Consider the following 23,955-nt stretch of genomic DNA (forward strand, 5'->3'; position numbering starts at 1 on the left):
CTCCAAGCCAATTGTAATGTGTAAACCTAACCAGGTGATTTGAAAAAAAATTATTATAAAGGAAAGGATTAAATAATCATGAAAATTTTATTGTATTAAGGGATTTTTTTAAAGGTTCATTTTTTAAAACATATTTTTATTGATTTCAGAGAGGAAGGGAGAGGGAGAGAGAGATAAAACATCAATGATTAGAGAGAATCATTGATTGGCTGCCTCCTGTACGCCCCACACTGGGGATCGAGCCCAAAACTTGGGCATGTGCCCTGACCAGAATCAAACCATGCCCTTTTGACTCATAGGTTGAACACTCAACCACTGAGCCACGCTGGCCAGACAGTGATTATTTTTTTAAGATGATGGTATTGTGGTTATGTTTTAAAGAGTTCTTTTTATCTGTTAGGGATACACATTAAAATGTTGTGGATGAAATATTTTGCCCGAAATTCACTTCACAATAACCCAGAGCAGGGTGGTGGTGGGTGGGAGTGTAAAACGAAACAAACTAGGCCATGATCTTGTAATTGCTGAAGTTGTGTGATGGGTACACGGGTGTGGTCTGACTCTCTAACCACTGTGGTGTTCTTGGGAATGCCCGCTCTGACTACTATGCATCCAGTGTGAATGACCAGCGGCAGTGGAAGCCTTTTCCTCTGCCTTCTACTCTGTTCAGCCCTGCTTCTCCACCACCCACCGGCACCCCTCCCCATCCATCCTCCACCACTTTGTTGTAGAATGAAAGGAGAATGAACTTTGGCATCAGACAGACCTCACTTGGCGAGTAAGGGATGGTTCTGGAATCAGAATATTTGGATTTGAATCCCGACTCTCCCGTTCACTCAGCTGTGTGATCTTGGGCAAGTTACTTAACCACTCTGTGCTTCAGTGTCCTCGTCTGTGAAGCGAGGATAAGAACAGCACCTAGCTCATAGGGCTGTCAGGAGGATTCGACAGGACAGTGTATGTAAAGCACTTGGCCTTGTGTTTAGCACATGGTAACTGCTCAGTTGGTACCAGCTGGGTGATCTCGGGCAAATCAGTTCTCCTCACTGCCGTCCACAGTTCTGTTGTATAGAGCATAATAATACTTTTCTCACAAGGGTGACAAGAAGATTGAATAACATAATGTTAGAAACTCCATAACTACCATTACTTCTTCCTTGGAGGCCTAAATGAGCAAAACCATCACTCAGATTCCTCTCGGGGGAGTGGGGAGAACTCACCTTCTTTCTTTTTTCATAGAACTTCAACATTTTCCGATTGTAAAAGGAACACATTTGGTATACACATAGAGAAAAAATGTACACGTGTTTATACCAGACTGTTAAACTATTTTCCTCTGGGGAGTGAAATCGGGAAATGAGTGTTTTCACTTTGAACTTTATCGCACTTGTGTATTATTTAAAATTTGATAACCATTAAGTATTGCTTTAAAAATGAAAATAAATACTCACTGTAGATTATTTATCTCCTGTTTCCCCCCCTCCCCCAATGTATTTCTTGTACACAACATTAAAAAAAATCCAGCTTGAGTCTCTGCCTTTTAATCAGGAGTTTAATTACCTTTATGTCATGACTGATATGTTTGTCTCACTGCTGTTATTTTGTTCCATGCTGTCAATTTCTGATGCTTCCATGGGGGGGTCCTATCTTTGTCTTTTGCGACAGACAATATGTCTCCTTTTGTTATAATTTTCTACTGGGATATGGAAAGCAGAAAACCTGCTTTCCATCCTATTTGTGGATGATTTTAACTCTTGCATAAACAAGTTTGAAATCATACTCTCTCCAGTGATATAATTCAGGAAATATACAGTGACAGTGTAGCCAAGGGTTTGGATTCTGGCTCTGTCACTTACAAGCTGGGAGAATCCTGGGCAAGTGACTCAACCTCGCTATGTTCAATGGGGACCATAACAAACCTACTTCTAGACTGGGGCATGGCTGAAGTGAGTAAGTAAAACACTCATCACAGTGGGACAGAATTCGTTGGCTTTTCTTTGAAAGATCAAGAAAAAGGAACGTGGGAGAAAGAACTAGACAGTCTTTTGTAGATGCCTTCACTACCTGGAAGTCTTTCTTGGGAAATTTCTGATTTTTTTCCTTTATTTAATCCTCATCTGAGGACATGCTTAGAGACAGGAAGAGAAGAAGAGAGGGAGAGAGGGAGAGAGGAAGAGGGAGGGGGGGAGGGGGAGAGAGAGAGAGAGAGAGAGAGAGAGAGAGAGAGAGAGAAGGAAAGAGAGGAGAGAGAAAGAATCATCAACCAGCTGCCTGCCCTATGCTCCCTGACGGGATCAAATTAGCAACCCAGGCATGTGCCCTGACCAGCAATGGAACTGGCAACCTTTTGGTGCACAGGAAGACTCAGCCCACTGAGCCAATCTGGCTGGGCAGGAAATTTCTGATTTAAACATATGGATCCCTTATGTTCTCTAGATCCGGGGTCATCAAAACCCAGCCCAGGGCCACATCCAGCCCATTCACTTGTGTTGTCTCAGGCTGTTTTCATATAACGGTGGCCAAGTTGCGTAGAGACCACATGTGAGGCCAAAGACACTTCCTAGCTGGCCCTTTAAGAAAAGTTTGCTACTGCTGCTTTACATCAGTCAGATAATCATCCTTCTTTCTAAATTTATGAGAAGAAGCCTTTTTCTCCCTTGTCCCATTACAGCCTCTCAAAAACAAAGTGGCTCTTAGCATATATTAAAGATTTTTTTAAAGTCCATTAGCTTCTGCATTTAATTGTCCACAAGGTGGGGATACTTAATCAAAAACAAAACTAGAAAATTAAAAAAGACGAAGATGCTGATTACAAAGCAGGGTTCTCCCAAGGCTGGGACACAAGGGGGAAAGGGGCCACGGAGGGGCCAGATTCCCAGGGTCTCTCCACCTGACCTGCGTGTTAGCTCTGGGACTGGCCACCCCAGGTGGCGTCTCTCACTCCGCCCCTCTCACGTGCTGCTCTCCAGGCCCCTAAAAACCAGAGTGGCAGCAAAAGCCCCTCACTCTGAGAAAAGTGAGCAGGCTCTTCTTCCCGGGGCCATGTCAGGGTCTCTCTAACAGGCTGCCCTTTATTTTTGGCTGCCTACTGTCCCCCGAGAGACAGAACGAATGGAACAGCTTTAGTTTCAAAATTAGGACTTTGCCTGTGAATAGTGAGCTGAAGATTCTCGCCTGCATCACGTGTGGTTTTGGATTTGAATCCCAACTCTCCAGTTCACTCAGCTGTGTGATCTTGGGCAAGTTACTTAACCACTCTGTGCTTCAGTGTCCTCGTCTGTGAAGTGAGGATAATAACAGCACCTAGCTCATAGGGTTGTCAGGAGGATTCGACAGGACAGTGTATGGACAGCTCCTCAACCACCGAGGGCAGGGCGGTGGTTGAGGAGCACCTGATCCTGGAGGGCAGCAGTGGGGAGAAGAGGAGGATTCTGCTGTTGCCATGTCCTGACACCTCTTCGGGGCAGTGGGGGGGGGGGGGGGGGGGCAGTCAGCTTCACTGGGACTGAACCCCACAGGCTCAGAGGCCTGGGGCCTGGGCTTCTGGCCTGGGAGTGGGGAGAACATAGGACCAAGGCCCACGGAATTGGTAAAGAAAAATTAATAGTGGTTAGACCAAGAGTTGTCTGGAATTAGGAAAAAGGAATTAGGAGAAAGGAGAGACCAGGGGAGCGAGAGACAGCAGGAAAATGTCCTGGACGAGATGACAAACATGAGGAAAACAAAAGCTGTCAGAGGAGACCGACAAGCAGGAGGGAGAAGGAGGGGCCAGCTGAGGAAAGGTGAGCGACCACCGACCAACAATCCCCAGACCCCAGGCTCCGCATGGCTGCTTCACAGGGTCACCCGCTTCACCCGCAAACAATCCCATCAGACATGCATGATTATCGCACTCTCCAACGAGGGAATTGCCTAATCGACCTGTTCCACAGCTGGGAGGAGGCGAAGCCATGAGCTTCGTGTTGTTTCTCTGCTGCTAAAGCTCATGCAATTTCCAAAACTGCTCATCTGCTGGGGAAAATGGCAGATGAGGTTGTGCGGACCTTGCTGTGGGACTTTGGAGGGTGGAAGGTAGTCTGTTCATGTCGTGATGGGGCAGGCACCTGGAGGATGGAAATGTACCGCTAGGCCCCTCACGTGGAGTGATACTCATCTAACGGGTCCGATGAAAAAATGGTTCAAATCAGGTTAAAATAATGCTCACAGCCAACACACATTAAACACTGCTCCTGCCAGGCACTTCTCCAAGAACACTGCCTGCTCACGACAATCCTGTGAGGAGGTTCCCATTATTAACCACACTTTACAGATGGGGCAACTGAGGCACAGGGAGGCCAAGTCACCTGCTCAGGTGACTCCACTGCTAAGTTGCAGGGCAGAAACAAAAGGTGGTCTGATGAGAGTCAGGGCTCTGAAGGCCATTAAAGGGGCTCTAACCTAATTCAAAGGTCATTCATTCATTCAGTGATTCCTCAACCAGCACTGACTGAGCATCTAAGTGCCAAACAATATATCAGTTGTGGGAATATGAGGTCAAGGATGATTCCCTAACCTCATGGAGCTTACAAACCACTGATCACACAGCTAACACTTTTGAGGACTTACTTTATGCCAGAATCTGTCCTTTACATATCAGCTTATTATTATCACCACCACACTTTTTCAGCTGGAAAAACAGAGGGTCAGAGGGAAAAAGTGACCTGCCAGAATTGCAGCCCAGGCCCCTGACTCGAGAGCCCACAGACCCTCTTACACGCACTGTGCTCTCTGTGGTCCCTCCCCTCCTCCTGCACCTGTCATCTCCGGGACAGTGCTCCATCGGGAAGCCCCCCCCGCCCCCCAACACCCCCCACCATTTGTTCTCCTGTCTTTCCCACCTGCTGGTCGCTGTGCTCAGATTTGGGTTTGGGGACTGGGTATGTGGAGAGGTCTCTTAGGTCTGTACCTGCTGTCCATCAAGTGAGATGAGAGGAAGAAGTTTTCTGGCTCCCAAAGGAGAGAAGCACAGCCCCTGCCTCCTGAGCACTGTCATCGCTCCCAAGGGCCTATGGGATACGCATGACTCATCCATTATTCACAAACATGTACGGAGGGCCCATTCTGTGCCAGGCACTATGTTGGTACACAGATTCAACACAATCCTGCCCTCTAGAAGCTTAACTTCTGTTTTAAAAGCCTGCAGTTTGCTGGCACAGACAGTTGGTCTCTGAAATGGGGTAAAAACCTGCTCCGCGTGGCAAGGCAGGACTGAGGAGCCGCCACGGTAACCCCTGTGCTGGCATCAAGCTGTGTTTCCTCTGGCCAGTCTGCCCTTCGTCTCTGGAGACTGACCACGGGATAACAAGGCAGCATCTAGTGGGGCACAAAAGCCAGGCCTGGAGATGTCCTGGGCATTGGGGAAATCAGCGTGTGCAAAAGAAAGAGTGGCAGCAGCTTGAAGATTCAAGAAATCACAGCATGGCCCACTCTGCTTCGGGGATGGAGCAGCCCTGGATGGGTCAGGACACAGGGCTCCCATTGGCTGTGATTTCGAGAGTTCCCAGGTGAAAGAGGTGTTTTGATGCCTGACCGTCTACAACCAGTGTTTTTCCAGTTTAAACTCTGGCTACCAATAAAATGTCTATGCACAGTGGTCCTCCGAGCCCCTGCCATTCCTGTGCGAAGGTGAGAGGGTGGCCCTGAGTCCGAGGAGAAGGGAGGATGATACGGAAATGCACCCAGTGGTTCAGGCCACGTGGTCCCCTCCTCAGCCTCTCTGCGCAGCCAGCCCCAGCCCGCAGGCACGCACCTTCACACCGCAGCACAGCGCTGTTCCAGACCACGCTGCCCTCCTTCAGGATGCAGGTGATAGTCTCGGAGCCCTGCGTCCCAAGGAAGCCTTCGTCACACAGGAAGGAGATGGAACTTCCCAGCTGGAGGCTGTCTCCAAACCGCTTCCCGTTCACTGGAATGCCTGGGTCCGGGCACTCATTGTGCCGGAAGGCTGTGTGGATGGGGGACAAGGATGTGATCAGGCAGAGCCGGTGTGCAGGGGGACCCCTCTCCCCCAAATCAGCTTCATTATTATGGTCAACCCTACCCCTCCACCAGTCCCCCAAGAACCCACCATGCTGGAGGGAGAGCCAGGTCCCCAGAACCAGGGACTCCATGCCACATTGGGCATAAAGCAGGTGATTCTTAAACCTGGTCTCCTGCCTTCCCAGGCACCTAATCCAATTTCCTTCTAATGAACATTTATAGACCAGGCAGTGGGCTAAGTATTTCTCACATTCACTCACTTCTATCATATAATGATTCCACGAAGTAGGTATTATCCCAGTTTGTAAATGAGGAAACTGAGGCTTACGCAGATCTGTCTCCCCAATGTCAAATCCATTCCATGCTTCCCTAACTTCAGACAGTGAGGGGTCACTCATGCAGCAGGTGCGCGGGGCTCTGAATCCTGTGACACTAATAGACACTAAGCAGCATGAAGCAGGTGCCCTGGAATCAGCCCTGTCGGAACCCATTTCCCTCACTCCCTCGCCTCTGCCAGGCTCCCTCTTCCTCTCCCAGGAGACTGACAATGCAGGAAAGAGTCAGAGCACTTTTGCCTCTTGTTAGTTACATGGTCCTGGGAAACTTATGTAATCTTGCTGAGCCTGTGCTTCCTGACCTATAAAATGAGATCATACTTCACTTGCAGGGTTATTCTGGGGTAGAAATGAAGGTTGATATCAAAGTGGAGAATATCTGCTATGGCTCCTGATAGAGAGTAGGTACTCACTCCTTAAGCCCTGTCCATTTTGGCTCAGTGGGTAGAGCATTGGCCTGTGGACTAAAGGGTCCCAGGTTCGATTCTGATCAAGGGCATGTACCTTGATTGCAGGCTCCTCCCCAGCCCAGGTCCTGATTGGGGTACGTGCAGGAGGCAACCGGTCATGTGTCTCTCTCACACTGATGTTTCTCTCTCTCTTCTCTCCCCCTCCCACTCTCTCTGAAAATCAATGGAAAAAAAAATATCCTTGGGTGAGGATTAAAAAAAAAAAAAAAAAGACCCAGTGCCCTTCCTTCCTCCCGTTCCCCTCCTCCTCCTCCAAGCACACTCGCAGGCTTCCCCCGTCAGGGGTGCCACAGTTCTCGCACTCAAGTCTCTGAAGCCACACCCTGTTTGCATCCCTGCTGTCTGAAGGACGGTGGTTTTGCAGTGGAGACGAGGCTCCATGGCTGCACGGGCAAGTACCACTTTCAAAAACCCAATTTACAAACCTCTGAAATCCCCAAGTGTTGGAAACACGTGCACAGTCAGAAACCGAACAGTCCACCCTGGTGGCTGCTGGATCTTACTGGAGGCAAGAGGCTAGAGACCTGGTGACCCTCCTACTGAAGGTGAGCTGGGGGGTCTGACATGGAGAGGAGAGTGCTGATCCCTTGCAGAGCCTGCACGAAGACCCCACACCCTTCCCTCTGACATGCAAAGCCTAGATCAGCACAGACTTCAGTCTCCCAACCTTTCTTTATTAGGAGCTATGACCATGGGGTTGCCCTGACATTTAGAAATAAGTGGTGCCTGAAGCTAGAAGCCCAAGTGTTAACCATCTCTCTCTCTCTCTCTCTCTCTCACACACACACACACACACACACACACACAGAAAGAGAGAGAGAGAGAGAGAGAGAGACAGAGAGAGAGAGAGAGAAAAGATCCAGATATAGAACTTTTTTCAGCACCTAGGAGCAAGCGCTCGAGGTCAAGGACTTAAATACTGCCCAGTTCTACCTGGCTGTTGTTCTGAACCTGCCTCTTGCCGTGTGAAAAGGAAGAGACTTTAGCCTTAAGATGTTTCTGATGTGGGGTCCGCTGTAATGACTGCGCAATGCTCACATAGTAGGTGCTCAGTAAACAGTAGCTACTTCATCACTTTTGGAGATGTTTCATGTGGAAGAAGGAGGTTTTACTCCAAGGAGCTCGAGGGGTGGAAAAGGATCACAGGTCCTTGTTACAGGGACACAGATTTCAGGCATCATAAGGGGAAGCATTCAGTGTGCTGTTGTTGCTATGGAGACAGCTGCGCTGCTTCCCAAACACTTGTCCACGGACGGACTACTGTTCACTAGCTACATCAGAACCACCTCAGAGCCTTTTAAACAGTAAATGCTGGGGCCTCAGTCCCTTGGAGATTCTGACTCAGCAATGGGGCCCAGATTTAAAAATATTATTTCTACTATTCATCCAACTGACCATCTGTATGAATGCACAGAAAAGTATCTGATTTGGTAATAGTGTTCACCAAATGTTGGCAAGAACCATTTCTGGGTGGGGGACTTGGGTGGTAGTTAGCATGTCTTCTTTGACCTGCCCCTGTGTTTTGAGTATTTATGTTTGGGTGTGCATCAGTCTCACCGTGCTGGAGAAACCCTGGGGAGAATGTGAGGCAGGAGCTTGGTCCACCTCCCTTTTGCCTCTTCCACCCAAGGACCCAGCATTTTCTCCTTTCCTAGAAAATGAGGACTTCCTAGGATTTGGTTTTCCTGGGAGACTATAAGCATGTATTTTTTTGTTGTTGTTAATTTTCTCCTGAGAATATTTTTCCATTGATTTTTTTATGGAGAGCGGAAGAGAGAGGGAAAGACAGAAACATTGATGTGAGAGAAACACATTGATTGGTTGCCTCCTGCACGTGCCCTGACCAGGGCCTGAGTTGTGGAGGAGCCTGCAACCCAGGTGTGTGCCCTTGACCGGAATCAAACCCAGGACCTTTTGGTCCGCAGGCCAACACTCTACCCCCTGAGCCAAACTGGCTAGGGCTAAGCATGTATTTTGCCACAGGTGCCCGATCAGTGTCCACACTTCCTTGGACCCTGCAGAGTTCTCCGCTGTCATCATCCTGGACAAATGGGCTTCCCTGGGGATTCCTTACCCATCCTCTTCCCACTTCACCAGCGGGGAAAGAGCATTGAGTCATTTATGGACCTTTCCATTCAATAAACATTTACTGGTCCTTACCATGCACCAGACCCCTGCTGGGCAGATAAGTAATGCATTCCCCTACCTGTGCAGAGCTCAGGGTCTCATGGGAAAGCAGGGTGAGCTACAAGCCAGAGGTGCACTGCTGGGCTGGGAGGCTCAGGGGGACAGGTGGGTTCTGCTGCCTGCTGCCCAAGCTGACGAGAGCAGGGTGCCCTGGAGGAGGCAGGCTCGAGAAGGTTGATGGCTTCTAGCTAGCCTGGTGTCCTGAGGAAGTGCTGACAGGAATGTCAGGGAAGGGCTTTAGTTGGATGGTCCCTTGGAATCTGGGGTCCCCAGTGGCTGATCATTTGGCACGTACTGTCTTCGGCTCAACTAGACAGGTGGGACAAAAAAATAAGATCTCTGTGCCACAGATGGGGGTGGGGGCAGGGAGGGTCACTGTTGTCAAAAGCACGAGAGGGTCATCCCGGTTTGGCTCAGTGGATAGAGCGTCCGCCTGCGGACTAAAGGGTCCCAGGTTCCATTCCCTGTCAAGGGCACATGCCCAGGTTGTGGGCTCAATCTCCAGTAGGGGGCATGCAGGAGGCAGCTGATCCATGATTCTCTCTCATCATTGATGTTTCTGTATCTCCCTCTCCCTACCTCTCTTTCTCTCTGAAATCAACAACGACAACAAAAAGCACGAGAGGGACCAGCTCTGTGTGTGCTTAGGTGCGTGGGGTAGGGCTTGAGTTGGGGACTTGCATTTCACAAGCAGCCTCTGGGGAAGGATCTGGTTAACTGCTCAGGAAGACCCAGCTTTTGCCCCATTTGACCATTTGTCATCGGCCAAGGTCATGGGTCTACGGCTTATTATAATCTGGTAAGTAGTTCTCACTGCCTTTGGTGGCTCACAGTCTCCAAGATTCTGCCCCCATCTCTACCCTCACCATAACCCCAGGAGACACAGAAATGAAAACAATCACCTCCGGGCCTCGGGTTCCCTCTAGAAGGGGCCCAGGATTGAACTTGGAGGGGATGACTTTGGACTGTGACCCTGAGGGGGGGTGAGGAAATGCCCCAGAGTTGGCTCTAATCAAGACTCACAGCCAAACAGAAATGGCACTCCAGATGCTACTTTCCGATTTGACTATGGGGATGGGACCTGGGCGAGGCCAAGCCCCCCTGGAATGCCCACAGTGGGCAGCAAGCGGCGTTCACATCAGAGAGGGATCCGTAACTAACGAGGGATGACAGGCTTGCTCTCCCTTGAGCCTTCCTGGTTCTAGCTGAGGCTTCCAGGAAATAAATGCTCAAAAGAGAGTGACGCCACAGGAAAGAGCACCCTGCCCGGCAGCAGTGCTTTATGCTCTTCCTGGGCATGCTGGAGCCCCAGGCCTGGGCACTACAACCCTTGGAGCTGCCCACCCACATCAACACCCCTCCACCCTCAGGGACCGACTCTCAGAGGGATGGCCAGCTGGGGACAGGGAGGACTCACTGGTAAAGGTGATGTTGAAGCCCCTCTTCCCCGTGGAGTGGTCAGTCTGGAACTCGAGGCGGGCCACGTGGCCGCTGCTGGTGATGGAGGAGGGGAGCTGGTTTCCTGAGAAGGTGCCCAGCACTGGGGCCTCGGCGGTGGCCCCATCCTTGATGACCAGGAAGTCGAACTGAGGCTCCACGTCGATGTCGTTGAAGGCCAGGTGGATGCGGCTCTCGGGCCGGGCCAGGATGAGCCAGACGCAGTGGAGGTGGTTGCTGTAGTCCTCGGGGTAGTTGGGCGACAGGACGACCCCAGAGGGGCTGGTGAAATTGAAGAAGCAGGAAACTGCAAGAGAAGAGCAGTGGAGGTCAGTAAGCATCCCTGGCATTCTGCCCGGGTCCCTGAGGGCTGGCAGGGGTGCGTTCCCTTAGAGGAAAGAGCAATAGAAAAAAGGGTGACAACCAGGGTTGGGCTGGCCTGGCTGGGCTCTGAGCTCTAGGTGGGAGAATGCTGGGTGCCATGCTGGGCATGGCACTGGGAAGGGTGCCATGTGCAGGCATGGGGGAGTCGCTCTCCTCTTGGCCCTCTCCCTCTCTCTCTGTGTGCTCATCCAGCAGCGCCTCATGCTCCTGGTCCCATGTGTAGGGAAAACCATCACTCAAGCTTAAGTGCAGTCCCAGTGCCAGCTCCTCTCAGCTGGGGGCGATCCCCCAGGTGGTAACCAGAGCGGAGATATTCCAAGTCCATTTCTCTCCATTACATATTTTGGTGGGGAAGTGACAGGTGTGCCCTGGGGACTGTGACAGCCTTTTAGCTACAAAACTATGCTAAGGAGGTGCCAGTTAAGCACCACTTTTCAGAGACCAAAGCTTTGGAGGGAACTGGGGGAGAAAGGTGACAGGGTCTCATCCCGATGCTCCACCCACGTCCTGCTACCCCTTCTTCTTTACCCCAAGGAGCCATTTTCCTGGAAACCCGTATTTTAAGTCCTTTTCATGCCAGTGACTAACAGACCCTAGAATGAGGCTGAGGCAAGGAAAGTGCTATCAATGGAAAGAGAAACACACAAAACCAAATTAAAAAGAAAAATAATAGAATGAAAAAAAGAATTGTAACAAATATGCCACAGGGCAAGTACCAGTACTGAATTAGAGATTTTTAATTCTATAAGAATATCGCCAAGATGAGCAAAGAGTATGCTCAGAGGATTCATATGAGAAAAAAATAGAATTACTATATGAAAACACAGTCCAGTACACTAGAGAAAATAAATAAACATAAATAACTCAATACTGCTGAGGCTTCATGGAAACTCATATGTATTTATTGCCAGTTGGAGTGTAAAGTTGATCTAATCCTTTTGGAAGGTTATATGATTCTTAACAACAGCCAAAAGACGATTCAAATATTCCGCCTCAGTAATCTCTAGAAATAATTAAAAAGAAAAAGAGCCACATGGACAAAGATGTTTATAGTGACATAATTTCATTATAGAGAAAAAATGTGGACAACCTATATGTCAACTCAATAATGTGAAGTATGTTATAGCCTTTAATGTGATGCAGTTTGAACACAATTATTAAAGTGATAAATACGACCCCGTAGAAAGGAGAATGTTAAGCATCACTTAAGTAAAATGGTAGATAATAAAATTATATGCATACTTTTGATGATAGCTCTTAACTACTTATTTACATATAGATAAAGACTGGACATGAACCCCGAATAAAAACTGTATTAGAGTAATAGGTCTGTGGGTGATAGTTTTTCAAAGTGAAAACAACATTTAATTTTTCTGACTGTGAAAATGATAGAGGCTCATTCTAAACATCCTATCCTATATAATAAAAGCCTAATATGCTAAGTGTCCAGTTGTCCGGTCATCTGTTCAACCAATCAAAGTAAAATATGCTAATGATATGCTAAAGCTGCTCACTATGACATGCACTGATCATCAGGGGGCAGACAGTTGACCAGTCAACCAGTTGCTACGATGTGCACTGACCACCAGGGGGCAAACACTCTGACCGGTAGGTTAGCTTGCTGCTGGGGTCTGGCCGATTGGGACTGAGTGAGATGGGCCGCACACACCCTGGAGCCCTCCTGCAGTCCCTCCCTGGCTGGCCATCCTCCTGTGTCCCTCCCTGACCCTGATTGTGCACCAGTGGGGTCCCTTGGCCTGGCCTGAACCCTCTTGCAATCCGGGACCCCCAGGGGATGTCGGAGAGCCAGTTTCGGCCCAATCCCGCAGGCCAGGCCAAAGGATCCCACTGGTGCACAAATTCGTGTACTGGGCCTCTAGCTTTTCATATAAGAAAGTATAAAGAAAGTAAAAACTAGTATGTACATTTAAATCCCACTATAACATGTATATTGCTGTCTGATGTTAATAATAATGAAACTGAAGTAAATTAAAATTTTGACTTATCTATATATAAAAAAGCCTAAGCGACCATTCGACTGGTAGCTATGATGCACACTGTCCACCAGGGGATAGATGCTCAACACACAGACATGGAAGCATGGAATAGACTGATGATTCTCAGAGGGAAGGAAGGAGGGGAAGGGCAGAAGGAAATTAACCAAAGATCTTATATGCATACTAGAGGCCCAGTGCATGGATTCCTGCACCGGTGGGGTCCCTCGGCCTGGCCTGTAGGGATCACACTGAAACTGGCAGTCTGACATCCCCTGAAGGGTCCCAGATTGTGAGATGGTGCAGGCCAGGCTGAGGGACCCCACCGGTGCATGAATCCATGCACCGGACGTCTAGTTAATTATAATTAAAAAAAATCATGTTTGCAAAAAAAGAAAAAAAGAATAACACAAAACAAAGGAATTCTTTGACTCCTAAGTTGAATTTCTCCTTCCTCTCCCTGACTCCACCCATCCTCCCACTTCCTGCATTAGGTTTAAACTGCTACCCAAAGCCTTCCCATCAAATTCAGCAAAGCCAACCTGGCCCCTTGCCACATTCAGTCTTACTCCTGTAATCTCTGCATTTTATAAGTATAGAAAGAGTTTGGCCAAGGGGAAAGCTTCAAGGTAACACCAGATATAGTTAATAGTAATTATTACTATTTATTATTGCCAGTGGGGGCTTACTAAGTGCAGGCACTGTTTTAAGCACTTTCATCAATTACTCAATTTAACTATCACAATAATATTATGAGGTGGGTACTGTTATTAATCCCATTTAAAGATGAAGATACTGAGGCACACAGAGGTTAAGTAACTTGCCAGGGCTGAGCATCAGTAAATGGTAACATTAAATTAAAATGTATGCAAATTCATGCAAATTAAAACTAATCTGACTTCAGGGGCCAACCTCTTAGTCACTCCTCAACACTGTTTCCCAGTAAGAGATGACTACTGCCCATTGGGCCCAAGTTTAACAATGGAGTCCTGGGGGTATTCTCTATGCTGAAGATCGAATTATCAACCCCAACCACTACATCTACCCTGAATTGGAGGGGCTCTAGGGTAGACCTGGATGCCTTCACACAGCTATCCCATCCCACCTTTGTGGTCCTCCAGCTGGGGGTATAATGCAAATGATGAGGAATCCTAACCTAAGAAAGCCAAGTACCTTGAAGACTGAAGGGAAAAATCATGTGGCCTGTCTCTAGTTGAACAACATCACAGTGAACTGAAGACAAGAAAGTGCTATGGTTTCAGAGGGAAGACCATCAGGGGTACCATAAGCATATGAACAAATGGATTGGCTGCAGAGGAGAATTTAATTAACAGCACTCGGGTCTCCACCACCACTCCATCACTCTATCACATTATTCGTTTTGCTTTATACCCTTTTTCTATGCTGTAAAGCTGCAGGGGTACCATTTTGAGCAGCTGTATATGGCAGCACTACCTACCACTCTCTAAAGTTATCTTGTTCATTTGTTTGTTTATGGCCTGTCCCTCTTTCTTCCCACTGTACACATGTACTCCGTAAGAGCAGAAATCTTGCTTGATTTCTCTGAATCCTAAGGGTCCCACAATGCCTGGCATATTGTAGGTGCTCAACCAATACTTGCAGAATGAATCAATGAGTATTTAATGGTTGATGACATTTGAAAAGAGGGTGACATGAATACATAAGCCTTACATTCCATCCCATTACAAGACCCAACCGTCAGAATTGACCAAAATCTATAAAAACAGGTGGGCACCTGTATCAGTTCTGGAAACTAGAGACGAATACAGTGGCACGGTCCTCAATGCATATCTCTTAGACACAGTGCAGATCTCTCCCTATGCAGTTTAGAGCAGAAAGGAGTATAACCCAGTCAAGTTGTTAAGCACCAAAGACAAGAGCTCCCAATATCAGTGACCTCAAAAATATACTGTTCACATAACACTCAAAAAAAGCCACTTGAAAATGTTTTCTACCAAACCAAGAGATGAATCAAAATGAAGAACGCCAAGTTTGGGAAAGTTATGGTTCATAAAAATTATAAAAAGAGTTGGCAACAAGCAAATAAGCCATACAGTAAAGAATCTAAATAATTTCTATACACATAGTTATAAAACAGAATGCAAGTGTAACCATTAGTCTTTCAAAGAGAAAATATATCACTGCTGCCCAAACCCCAGGGTAAAAAATTGCAGATTATACTGATATAAAGAGTAAAGTGGGAGGAAGGAGATATGCTAATTTCCTCATCTTAGAATAAATTCTGTCATATAGTTTCTGTGGTTAATTTGAGAAATATAGGTTAAAGCATGTTTTAATTAAGGGTAATTAGTAATAGACTATAAAGTAGCTTATCTTCAAAATTACCAAAAGGGGAAAAATATAGCAATCAATGTAGCAAAAAAAAATAAAATAAAATAAAATAAAAATAAATAAAATAAAAAGGAATTAAAAGGAAACACCAAGGAAGTACAGAGAGAGGAAGGATAAAGTAAGATGCTAAAAATGGCAAAAATTATCCTCCTATATAATAAAAGCCTAATATGCAAATCGACCGAATAGCAGAACCAGTGGAATGACCAGTTGCTATGATGCGCCCTGACCACCAGGGGGCAGACGCTCAATGCAGAAGCTGCCCCTAACCTGCAGGCCCCAGGCCAACCAAGGTGGGTACCACCCTGCTGGTCACCCGCAGAGGGAGGCAACCAGCAGCAGAGGTGAGGGGCAGGGCTGGCTGACAAGTGGGTGGTGCCAACCCCCCACCCGGATCGCCCTGCTAGTCAGCTCCTGCCGCCAGCCAAGGCCAGTGCCAGCGGCCCCCACCCTCCCCACCCCCGCCCGCAGGTCGCCCTGCAGAGGGAGGTGACTGGCAGGTGACCGGCGGTGGTGGCAGGGTCCGGGGCCGGCTAGTGGGCGGCCAGGCCGTGAGCCAAGGCGGGTGCCAGCTGGGACCCCCCAATCACCCCGCCCACCAGTTGCCCCACAGATTGGCCCTGATTGCCAGCCAGGCCTAGGGACCCTACCCTATATATTGGGAACAGTCTCTTAGATTTAAAAATTAAAACCTGGCAAGGCTACTCTAATACTGATAAAACAGGATGATGCAGCAATGACATGCATGGACTATGGCTTGCACATTTTGTGGTCAGCCCTGATTCTGACATTTATAACTGTGTGACAAAGTCATTACTTAACTTCTCTCTGCTACAGTTTTTCCACCCATAAGATGGGGAAAATGGTACTACTGCCTCAGAAGGATCATGTTATGTACTACTTTTTATAATCAGGGCAAAAAAATGTAGCTGCCCATACAACAGCAAGATGCCTTTCGCCTGTATGAAAAGTATGGTCACTGGTGCATGCAGTGTCCCGGATTGTGAGAGGGATGTCTGACTGCCAGTTTAGGCCCATAAACTGGCAGTCGGACATCCCCCCGAGGGGTCCCAGATTGTGAGAGGGCGCAGGCCGGGCTGAGCGACCCCTCACCCCCGTGCACGATTTTCCTTCACTGGGCCTCTAGTTTATAATAACAACTGTATATAGGCTAATCTATCCTAGTAAACATTACACTCATTTTGGGACAGGACACTGTCTTTTTTTTTTTTAATATATTTTATTGATTTTTTACAAAGAGGAAGTGAGAGGGATAGAGAGTTAGAAACATCGATGAGAGAAACATCGATCAGCTGCCTCGTGCACACTCCCTAATGGGTATGTGACCGCAATCAAGGTACATACCCTTGACCGGAATCGAACCTGGGAACTTTCAGTCCACAGGCCAACGCTCTATCCACTGAGCCAAACTGGTTAGGGCCAGGACACAGTCTTAAACAAAGTGATTCAGAACAGTCAAAAATAAGGAATGGACCAAGATTGCTCTCATTTCAGGAGAATGTTAAAATTTACCAATGCTCAGGCCATCACAGAGTCTAAAAGCTTACCAGGTGATTATAATGAGCTGCCAGGGTTTGAGAACTACTGGTGGAGGCAAATGCAAAGTACAAAATAAAGGAGTTTTAATATATCAGACCCTTGGATAATATCAAACTCCTGGATGATGTTTTTTTTTTTTTTTCTTCAGGACAATGGATGATGTTCGCATTCTAAAGTAAAGAGTCCTCTGAATAGATACCAAGAAACATTTATTTTTGCACCTAGAAAGAGACAGAGCTGATAAACTGACACTAATAGAGAAAGAACATGGCCCTACAAAGTTGGATCTTCCATCCCAAGAGTCAACCCAAACTTGTTGCAACAGGGCAGGAGAAGGGAGTATGCATTGTGTTACACAGGTCCCTCACTGGAAAATTATGTTTACACTAGAGGCCCGGTGCACAAAAATTAATGCACTGGCCGGGGGGGGGGGGGGGGGGGGGGGGAGGCTGGGGGTGTCCCCCAGCCCGACCTGTGCCCTCTCGCAGTCTGGGACCCCTCAGGAGATAACCACCTGCTGGCTTAGACCCGCTACCCGGGTGGCAGATGGCAGGCCCGATCCCGCTCTGGGTCGTGCCACCCCGGGTTGCACACGGCAGGCCTGGATGGCAGCTGGGTGGGCGGCGGATGGTGCTGCTGCCCCACCCTGCTGCCCCGGGTTGCACATGGGAGGCCCTGATGGCAGCCAGGTGGCCGGCAGATGGCACTGCTGCCCTGCCTCACTGCCCTGGGTCACACACAGCAGGCCTGGATGGCGGCCGGCGGATTGCTGCTGCCCCAGCTCGCACATGGGAGGCCTGGATGGCGGCCGGGCGGGCGGCGGATGGCGCTGTCCCGCCCTGCCTGCAGTATGCAAATTTAACGGTTATCTTTGTTGGGTTAATTTGCATATTCTTCTGATTGGCTGATGGGGGTAGCGAAGGTATGGTCAATTAGCATCTTTGTCTTTTATTAGTGTAGATGTTATATTGAAACACTTCTGTTACAGAATAGAGTTTACTTCTCAGTGTCACAAATATGAAAAACAAAAAGTGTTGTGATTGGATCTCGTCACTATCCATCACCCAGGTTAAAAGATGAAAATGAGGTGCCTCTGAAGCCCTTTGAAAGGAGTCACCAGGTTGTGCAAATAGATCTTGATTTTGGAGCAACCTTTATATTAAAAGGCTCCCACATGGCTCAAAATTTTGAAAAATAATAAAGTAGAAAACTCATTAACAAGTGGCTGCAACAATTGTGCATAATATCAAGTTATTATTTAATATGCTCTTGAGTAGAAAATAAAAAGCTTTTTTGAAAAAACCTCTTTATTATCTTTTCTTCTGGTATTGTCACTGCTAGCGTCCCTGCTTTCAAAATGATAACTCAATTTCTAGCGGACTGGTAGAGCAAAACAAAATTCAAAGATGATATTCGAAAAATGGATGATGCTCGCATTCTAAATTAAAGATATGACAGTTATGATACATTATGCCCCAAAGCACTGAAACAGACAAAACGAACTGTTTAAAAAATAGATAAGAATTAAAAAAAATATACTCATCTGAGACTAAAAGTAAATAAATATAGAGAGGATCTGTAAAACACTTTGAGTGTGAATGTGTTATATGAGACTCTCTAACTTCAAACAAGGAACATCACCTTATTTACAAGTGCCCGTGAAATATTACAGAAATGGACTTTATATTAGACTGTAAGAAAATCTCCATAAAGTCCTCCACAAAGGAAAAACTGTTGGAATACATTTTCTGTTCACAGTTCAAATAAATTAGAAACCAATAATAAAATGATAAATAAAAATCCTAATCACTTGAAAATTTATAAAACCTTTTCCTAAATAAGTTCTTGAGTTCAAAGAAACAACAAAAGCTGTCAATACAGGCTACTTATAATAATAATGATGATAATAGGCCAAAACCATATTTAAGAGCAAATTCATAGTCCTATTCATTATTAAATAATAATACATAAAAAAGTGAAATTAATGTTTAAACTCAAAAAGTTACAAAGAGAATAACTAAATAATAGTAGGGAGAGAAGGGAAAGTAAACTTAGTAAAGATAAAAGCATTAAAAATAGAGATCAATAAAAGATAAACTTCTCTCTGGCCTACTCAATAAATAGAGAGAAGATATAGAAACACAGATAGGACAATAAATTAAGGACATCAACCAATTATAAAAGAATAGTTTGTATAATATACCAATAAATTTGAAATATTGACAAAATGGAGAATCTCCAAGGAAATTCTGAATCAACAAAATTGTGAGAAGAGAAAAACCTAAGAAAACTGAAAAATACCTAGGGAGTAAGTGGCTAGAGCTTTAGAATTTAAAAAAAACTATAATAGTAAAGCCATTAAAATTAATCTTGACACAAATAATCCTACAAAAAGTATGGATGATACATGTATTCACACACCCCTAACTCACACACCAACACACTCACAGTGTAAAAAAAAATCCTATATGCAAACCACTAGCAGATCAAATTCAGCCCTAAAACAATAAACAAACATGACCTGTATAATGAAAACAACAGCACTTCTGGATAGTTAGAAAAGAAAATTTAAAAATGAGAGAGAAACTATTTTCCTGGATGATGACTTCATATTGTCAAGATGACAATAATCCTTAAATCATTGTATAAATATAACAATTCCAGGCAAGACTCAGTCCATTCCTCCCCACCCCCGTAAACTTAAAAAATCATAAGATCTGTTGGAACAAATAGGTGAAAATAGGCAAGCTCTCCTTGAGAGATATGAGAAATAATAACTTATGAGGTGCTGGTGGCATTCTAAGAGCGTTGTATGTTTAATATACACTCAGGGCACATGTCCACCTGCATGTGCCTGAGTGGACATTAAACCTGCAACACTCTTAAGAGTGCTTTAACTCACGAACCCTCACAGCAGCCCTCTGCGGTGGATACTATTATTATCCCCATTTTACAGATGCAGAAGCCTAGTCCAGGTTCAAGTAAACAGTCACACAGCATGTAAGTCATAGGGCTGGGACATGAACCCAGTCATACTGGTTCCAGAGCCCAAGCTCTCAACAATGAGACCTACTTTCTCCCAGTGAAAGGAGGGCTTGCCAGCTCAGATGTAAAATCATATTATAAAGGTGCAATAATAAAATCTGTATTGTAGTAGCTTCACATGAGAGATCACTGGAACCAAAAAAAAAAAGCTCAGAAACAGAAACGTACATCTAAAAATTTAGTATATGATAAAATAGGCTTTCAAATGAACAGGGTAAAGGCCGATTGCGTGATAAAGGATGCTTGGACAAATGGCTAACAAGTTGTAGAAAAATTAGATCCACACCTCACTCAATGTACCATAGAAGTACTAGGAGAAAATATGAGGAATATTTGTATAATCTCAGAGGTAGGGAAAGGACTTTCTTAGCATTATACCCAAGTTAGAAACCATAAGGGAAACAATATTTTCAATTACAGAAATGAAAAACATTTGGAGATAAAGTATTTGCAAGTTATTACAGTTAAATATTTACTATGTTTAACACATAACAAACTATAATTCATTAGAAAGATAAACACTCAAAATATAAATATAGACCAAGGAAATTAACAGGTGACTAACAAAGGAATAAAGTTGGTCAATAAAGATGTGGGAAAATGTGCAGTATTTTAAAAACCAAAAACTTCAAACAACAGAGCTATCAAATTGGCAACACCACCACATGGAAACTTGCAAAAGATGAAGAGAAGCTGGCAGGGGAGATGGAGACAAAGCAGCCAAGAGGTAGAAGGGAAAACAAAGAGTGGCTTCCAGAAGGAGGAAGGGCTGTCAGTTCTGAGATACAACTAGGGTTCTGTGTATGAGGAGGATGGAAAACAATCCATTGGCCTGGCCAGCATGGCCCAGTGGTTAAGCACTGACCTATGAACCAGGAGGTCATTGTTCAATTCCTGGTTAGGGCACATGCTGGGTTGTGGGCTTGATCCCTTGTGAGGGTGTTTAGGAGGCAGCTGATAAATGATTCTCATCCAATGTTTCTATCTCTCTCTCCCTCTGCCTTCCTCTCTGAAATCAATAAAAAATATATATATAAAAAAACAACCCATTGGATTTTTGCAACAAGAGGCTCATTGATGACCTCAGAGAGCAGTTTCAAGGGGTGGTGGACAACGAGGTCAAAATGGATGGGGTGACAAGGGACTGGGAGGCAAGGAATGAACACAAGCAAGGGAAGACAACCTGTCAAAGAAGTCTGGATGGGACAAAGAATCTCAGATAATGGGCAAGATGTGGGTATGAAGAAAGATCTTTACTTTTAAGATAAGAGAGACATGAGAAAAATTAAATTAAAACATTTTTTTTATTTGAGAAAGAAAGAGGAAGAGGGGAAGAGAGAGAGAGGGAAAGAGAGAGAAACACTGATTTGTTGTTCCACTTATTTATACATTCACCAGAGGCCTGGTGCATGAATTTGTGCACCAGTGGGGTCCCTTGGCCTGGCCTGTGGGATTAGGCCGAAACTGGTGGTCAGTGCACGTCATAGCAACTAGTCAACTGTCTGCCCCCTGGTGGTCAGTGCACTTCATAGCAAGCAGTTGAGTGGCTTTAGCATATCATTAGCATATTACACTTTGATTGGTTGAACGAACGACCAGACACTTAGCATATTAGGCTTTTATTATATAGGATTGGTTGCTTCCTGCATATGCCCTGAATGGAGATTAAACCTGCAACCTTGGTGCACTGGGACCAACTGAGCTACCCAGGCCAGACCTGAGAAAATGTAAATGCTGATGAGAAGGGCTTGGCAGAAGGAGAGAGGCTGAAGAAACAGGAGGAGGATGAATTACACAAGGCATAAGGTTCCAAGCATGTGGGAGGCGAGGGAGAATCTATAGCAACATTTTTGAAACAGTGGGTTGCAGCCCACTGTTAGTGACTGGTCATGAAAGAGATGTGGTGGGTCATGAGCTGGGTGCTAAAAGAAAAAAAAGAAGGAAAAGGAAGAGAATGGAAAATATTTGAGTGCATCACAGGTAGTAAAAGTTAAGTGCTGTTTGTGGATTGTATGTTTCAATTATGTGCGGGTGTGTACTGTGTTGCACTTCTTACTGTGAATTAAAGGTGCTTGAAGGTCCCTGCTCTAAAGCCTAAATGGGATGCACAGTCTATAGGGAGGTTGGTTTTTGATGGGAGAGAAGAGTGCGAATCTGTTATAAAAGGTGGAGAGGTGAGAGGAAGGAAGGAGGGGGATGGGGATGATCTGCAGGCTGTGCCTTTGATATTTGGAAGTTGAAGATGTTTTCTGGGAGGTGGGAGACAAGGTCATTTTCCGGTGCAAGGTGAGGAGAGGGGGCTGTTCGTGGGCTGGAGAGTGGAGAATGCTCGAGATAGCTTCCACGGAGAAGAGAGAATAGACTGCCTTGAAAAACACAGACGGACTGCTTGGCCCTGCTGCAGGCTTGATCGAGATTGGTGCCACGGATTTGTAGCAGCGCCAATTTGCCTGCTTGGGTGATTTTCTCCAGCAGTGCTCACTCAAGCAGGACAGGCCCCATCAGATCATCCTTGCTTCATTGGGTCTCTCTGGACAAGTAAACTGAGGCAGCTATGCTTATTAATGTAGAGCTGCACTGGAAGCAGAGGCCTTACAAACCCACCCTTGAATTTCTTGCACCTCTTTCTGCTCAGAAGCTCAGTGTATGTTAGTTTTCATCTGCATTGTCTTAACGTCATCTCTGGCACTGGAGCTGCTGGAAGGCATCATTTAACCTCATTGGCCCCACAGGGGCTGTGAGTGGTTCTCAAGGTCACATGCGTGAGGGCTGAGAGTGATCACCCGGCAGGGCTCATCCTTATCACAAATCGGATTAAGTTAAGACTTGGTTCTCTTGAGGAGGACACGGAGGATGCCTTCTAGAAACTCAGACATATTCCAAAAGGAGTCTCTGGGATAAATGGACAATGCTGGCCATGCACTCCTAAGCACACAGTATGTCTTCTTATTGGGTTACGAAGCCATGGATTGTGCTCAAGTTTTTGAATTCCTTTCTTTATGGGGGAGAGGGTGTGGTCCAATCCCCAGCACCCAGGCAGGCACGATTTGGGGGCTGCTGTCCTGAGCTAAATTAGCAGGGCACTCATCAGAGCTGATCCCTCTCACATTCCTGAAACTTTCATTCTGTGCCCCAGAGGTCTGTCTGTCTTTTCTAGCTGCCCCTTCACAGTCCTCTGAAAGCGTTCCTCTCCCACCTGACTTCACATCTAGGACATGAAAGGATCTACAGGGGGTCCCAAAAAATTTATACACACTTTAACAGCTGATAGCTCCACTTTGAAAATGAAATGTACTTTAATAAACACTGCCTTTATAATGATTCAAAGTGTGTGTCTACATTTTTGAGGACACCCTCTATTTCGGGGTCATCTTTGCACATTGCACGCTCCCTAGAGTACCCCATCCCACACACAACTCCTAAAGTATGCCTCCAGGACAGACCCGTTTTCCAAGCTCCAGACCTATATATCCAATGGTCTTTGAAATATCTCATTTGGGTCGAGGATTAATGGAGTCCCTGCTGTGTGCCAGTCACAGCTCTAGGTATGCCTTGACAACCAACCAGAAGATAACCAAGTCCTCAGCCCTCAGGAAGTTTATATTCTAATAGGTGGCAAAGAACATAAGACAGGGTAGAGGGGAAAAGTGAATGGAGTGGGGTGGCCTCCTGTCAATAGGGGGTCAGCATGGCCTGTCTGAGGAGGTGGCCTGGCAGGAGCCAGCTATCCTAAGGGAAGATTGCTCCAGGTGGAGGGGATTGTAAGTGCAAAGGCCCGAGGAGGAAATGGGCTTGGTGTATGTGAAGGGTGGAGGGGAGGCTGATGTGACAGAGCAAGATGAACCACAGCCAGGCACAAGGGATGAGTTGGAGAGGATGGAGAGTCTTTAGATAATGAGTGTGGATTTTATCAGAGCAATTAAAGTAACTAGATCCAAAACTGAACTCCTAGTCTTCTTCCCCCAACCTAGTTCTCTTAGAACCCCTTTCACAGGGGTCGCCTAAGACCATCGGAAAACACATATATAATTACATATTGTTTTTGTGATTAATCACTATGCTTTAATTATTTTCAATTTGTAACAATGAAATTGGGGGTCACTACAACATGAGGAACTGTATTAAAGGGTTGCGGCATTAGGAAGGTTGAGA

The 23,955-nt window shown here is 46.1% G+C and overlaps 1 protein-coding gene across 1 annotated transcript in view; it reads right to left on the reverse strand.

Moving 5' to 3' along the window:
* The window catches only part of CSMD2 (CUB and Sushi multiple domains 2), a 552,912-nt gene that overhangs the window by 182,750 nt on the left and 346,207 nt on the right, over positions 1-23,955 (reverse strand). The window contains exons 14-15 of the mRNA XM_070404687.1: positions 10,428-10,754; positions 5,789-5,983 (exon numbers count right to left, since the gene is read on the reverse strand). Coding sequence (XP_070260788.1) covers positions 5,789-5,983; positions 10,428-10,754 — 522 coding nt within the window. The remainder of the gene's footprint in view (positions 1-5,788; positions 5,984-10,427; positions 10,755-23,955) is intronic.

The sequence above is a fragment of the Myotis yumanensis genome, unplaced genomic scaffold (genome assembly GCF_028538775.1).
Source record: "Myotis yumanensis isolate MYYU_CA2020_CCGP unplaced genomic scaffold, mMyoYum1.0.hap1 SCAF_2, whole genome shotgun sequence".
NCBI lineage: Eukaryota > Metazoa > Chordata > Mammalia > Chiroptera > Vespertilionidae > Myotis > Myotis yumanensis.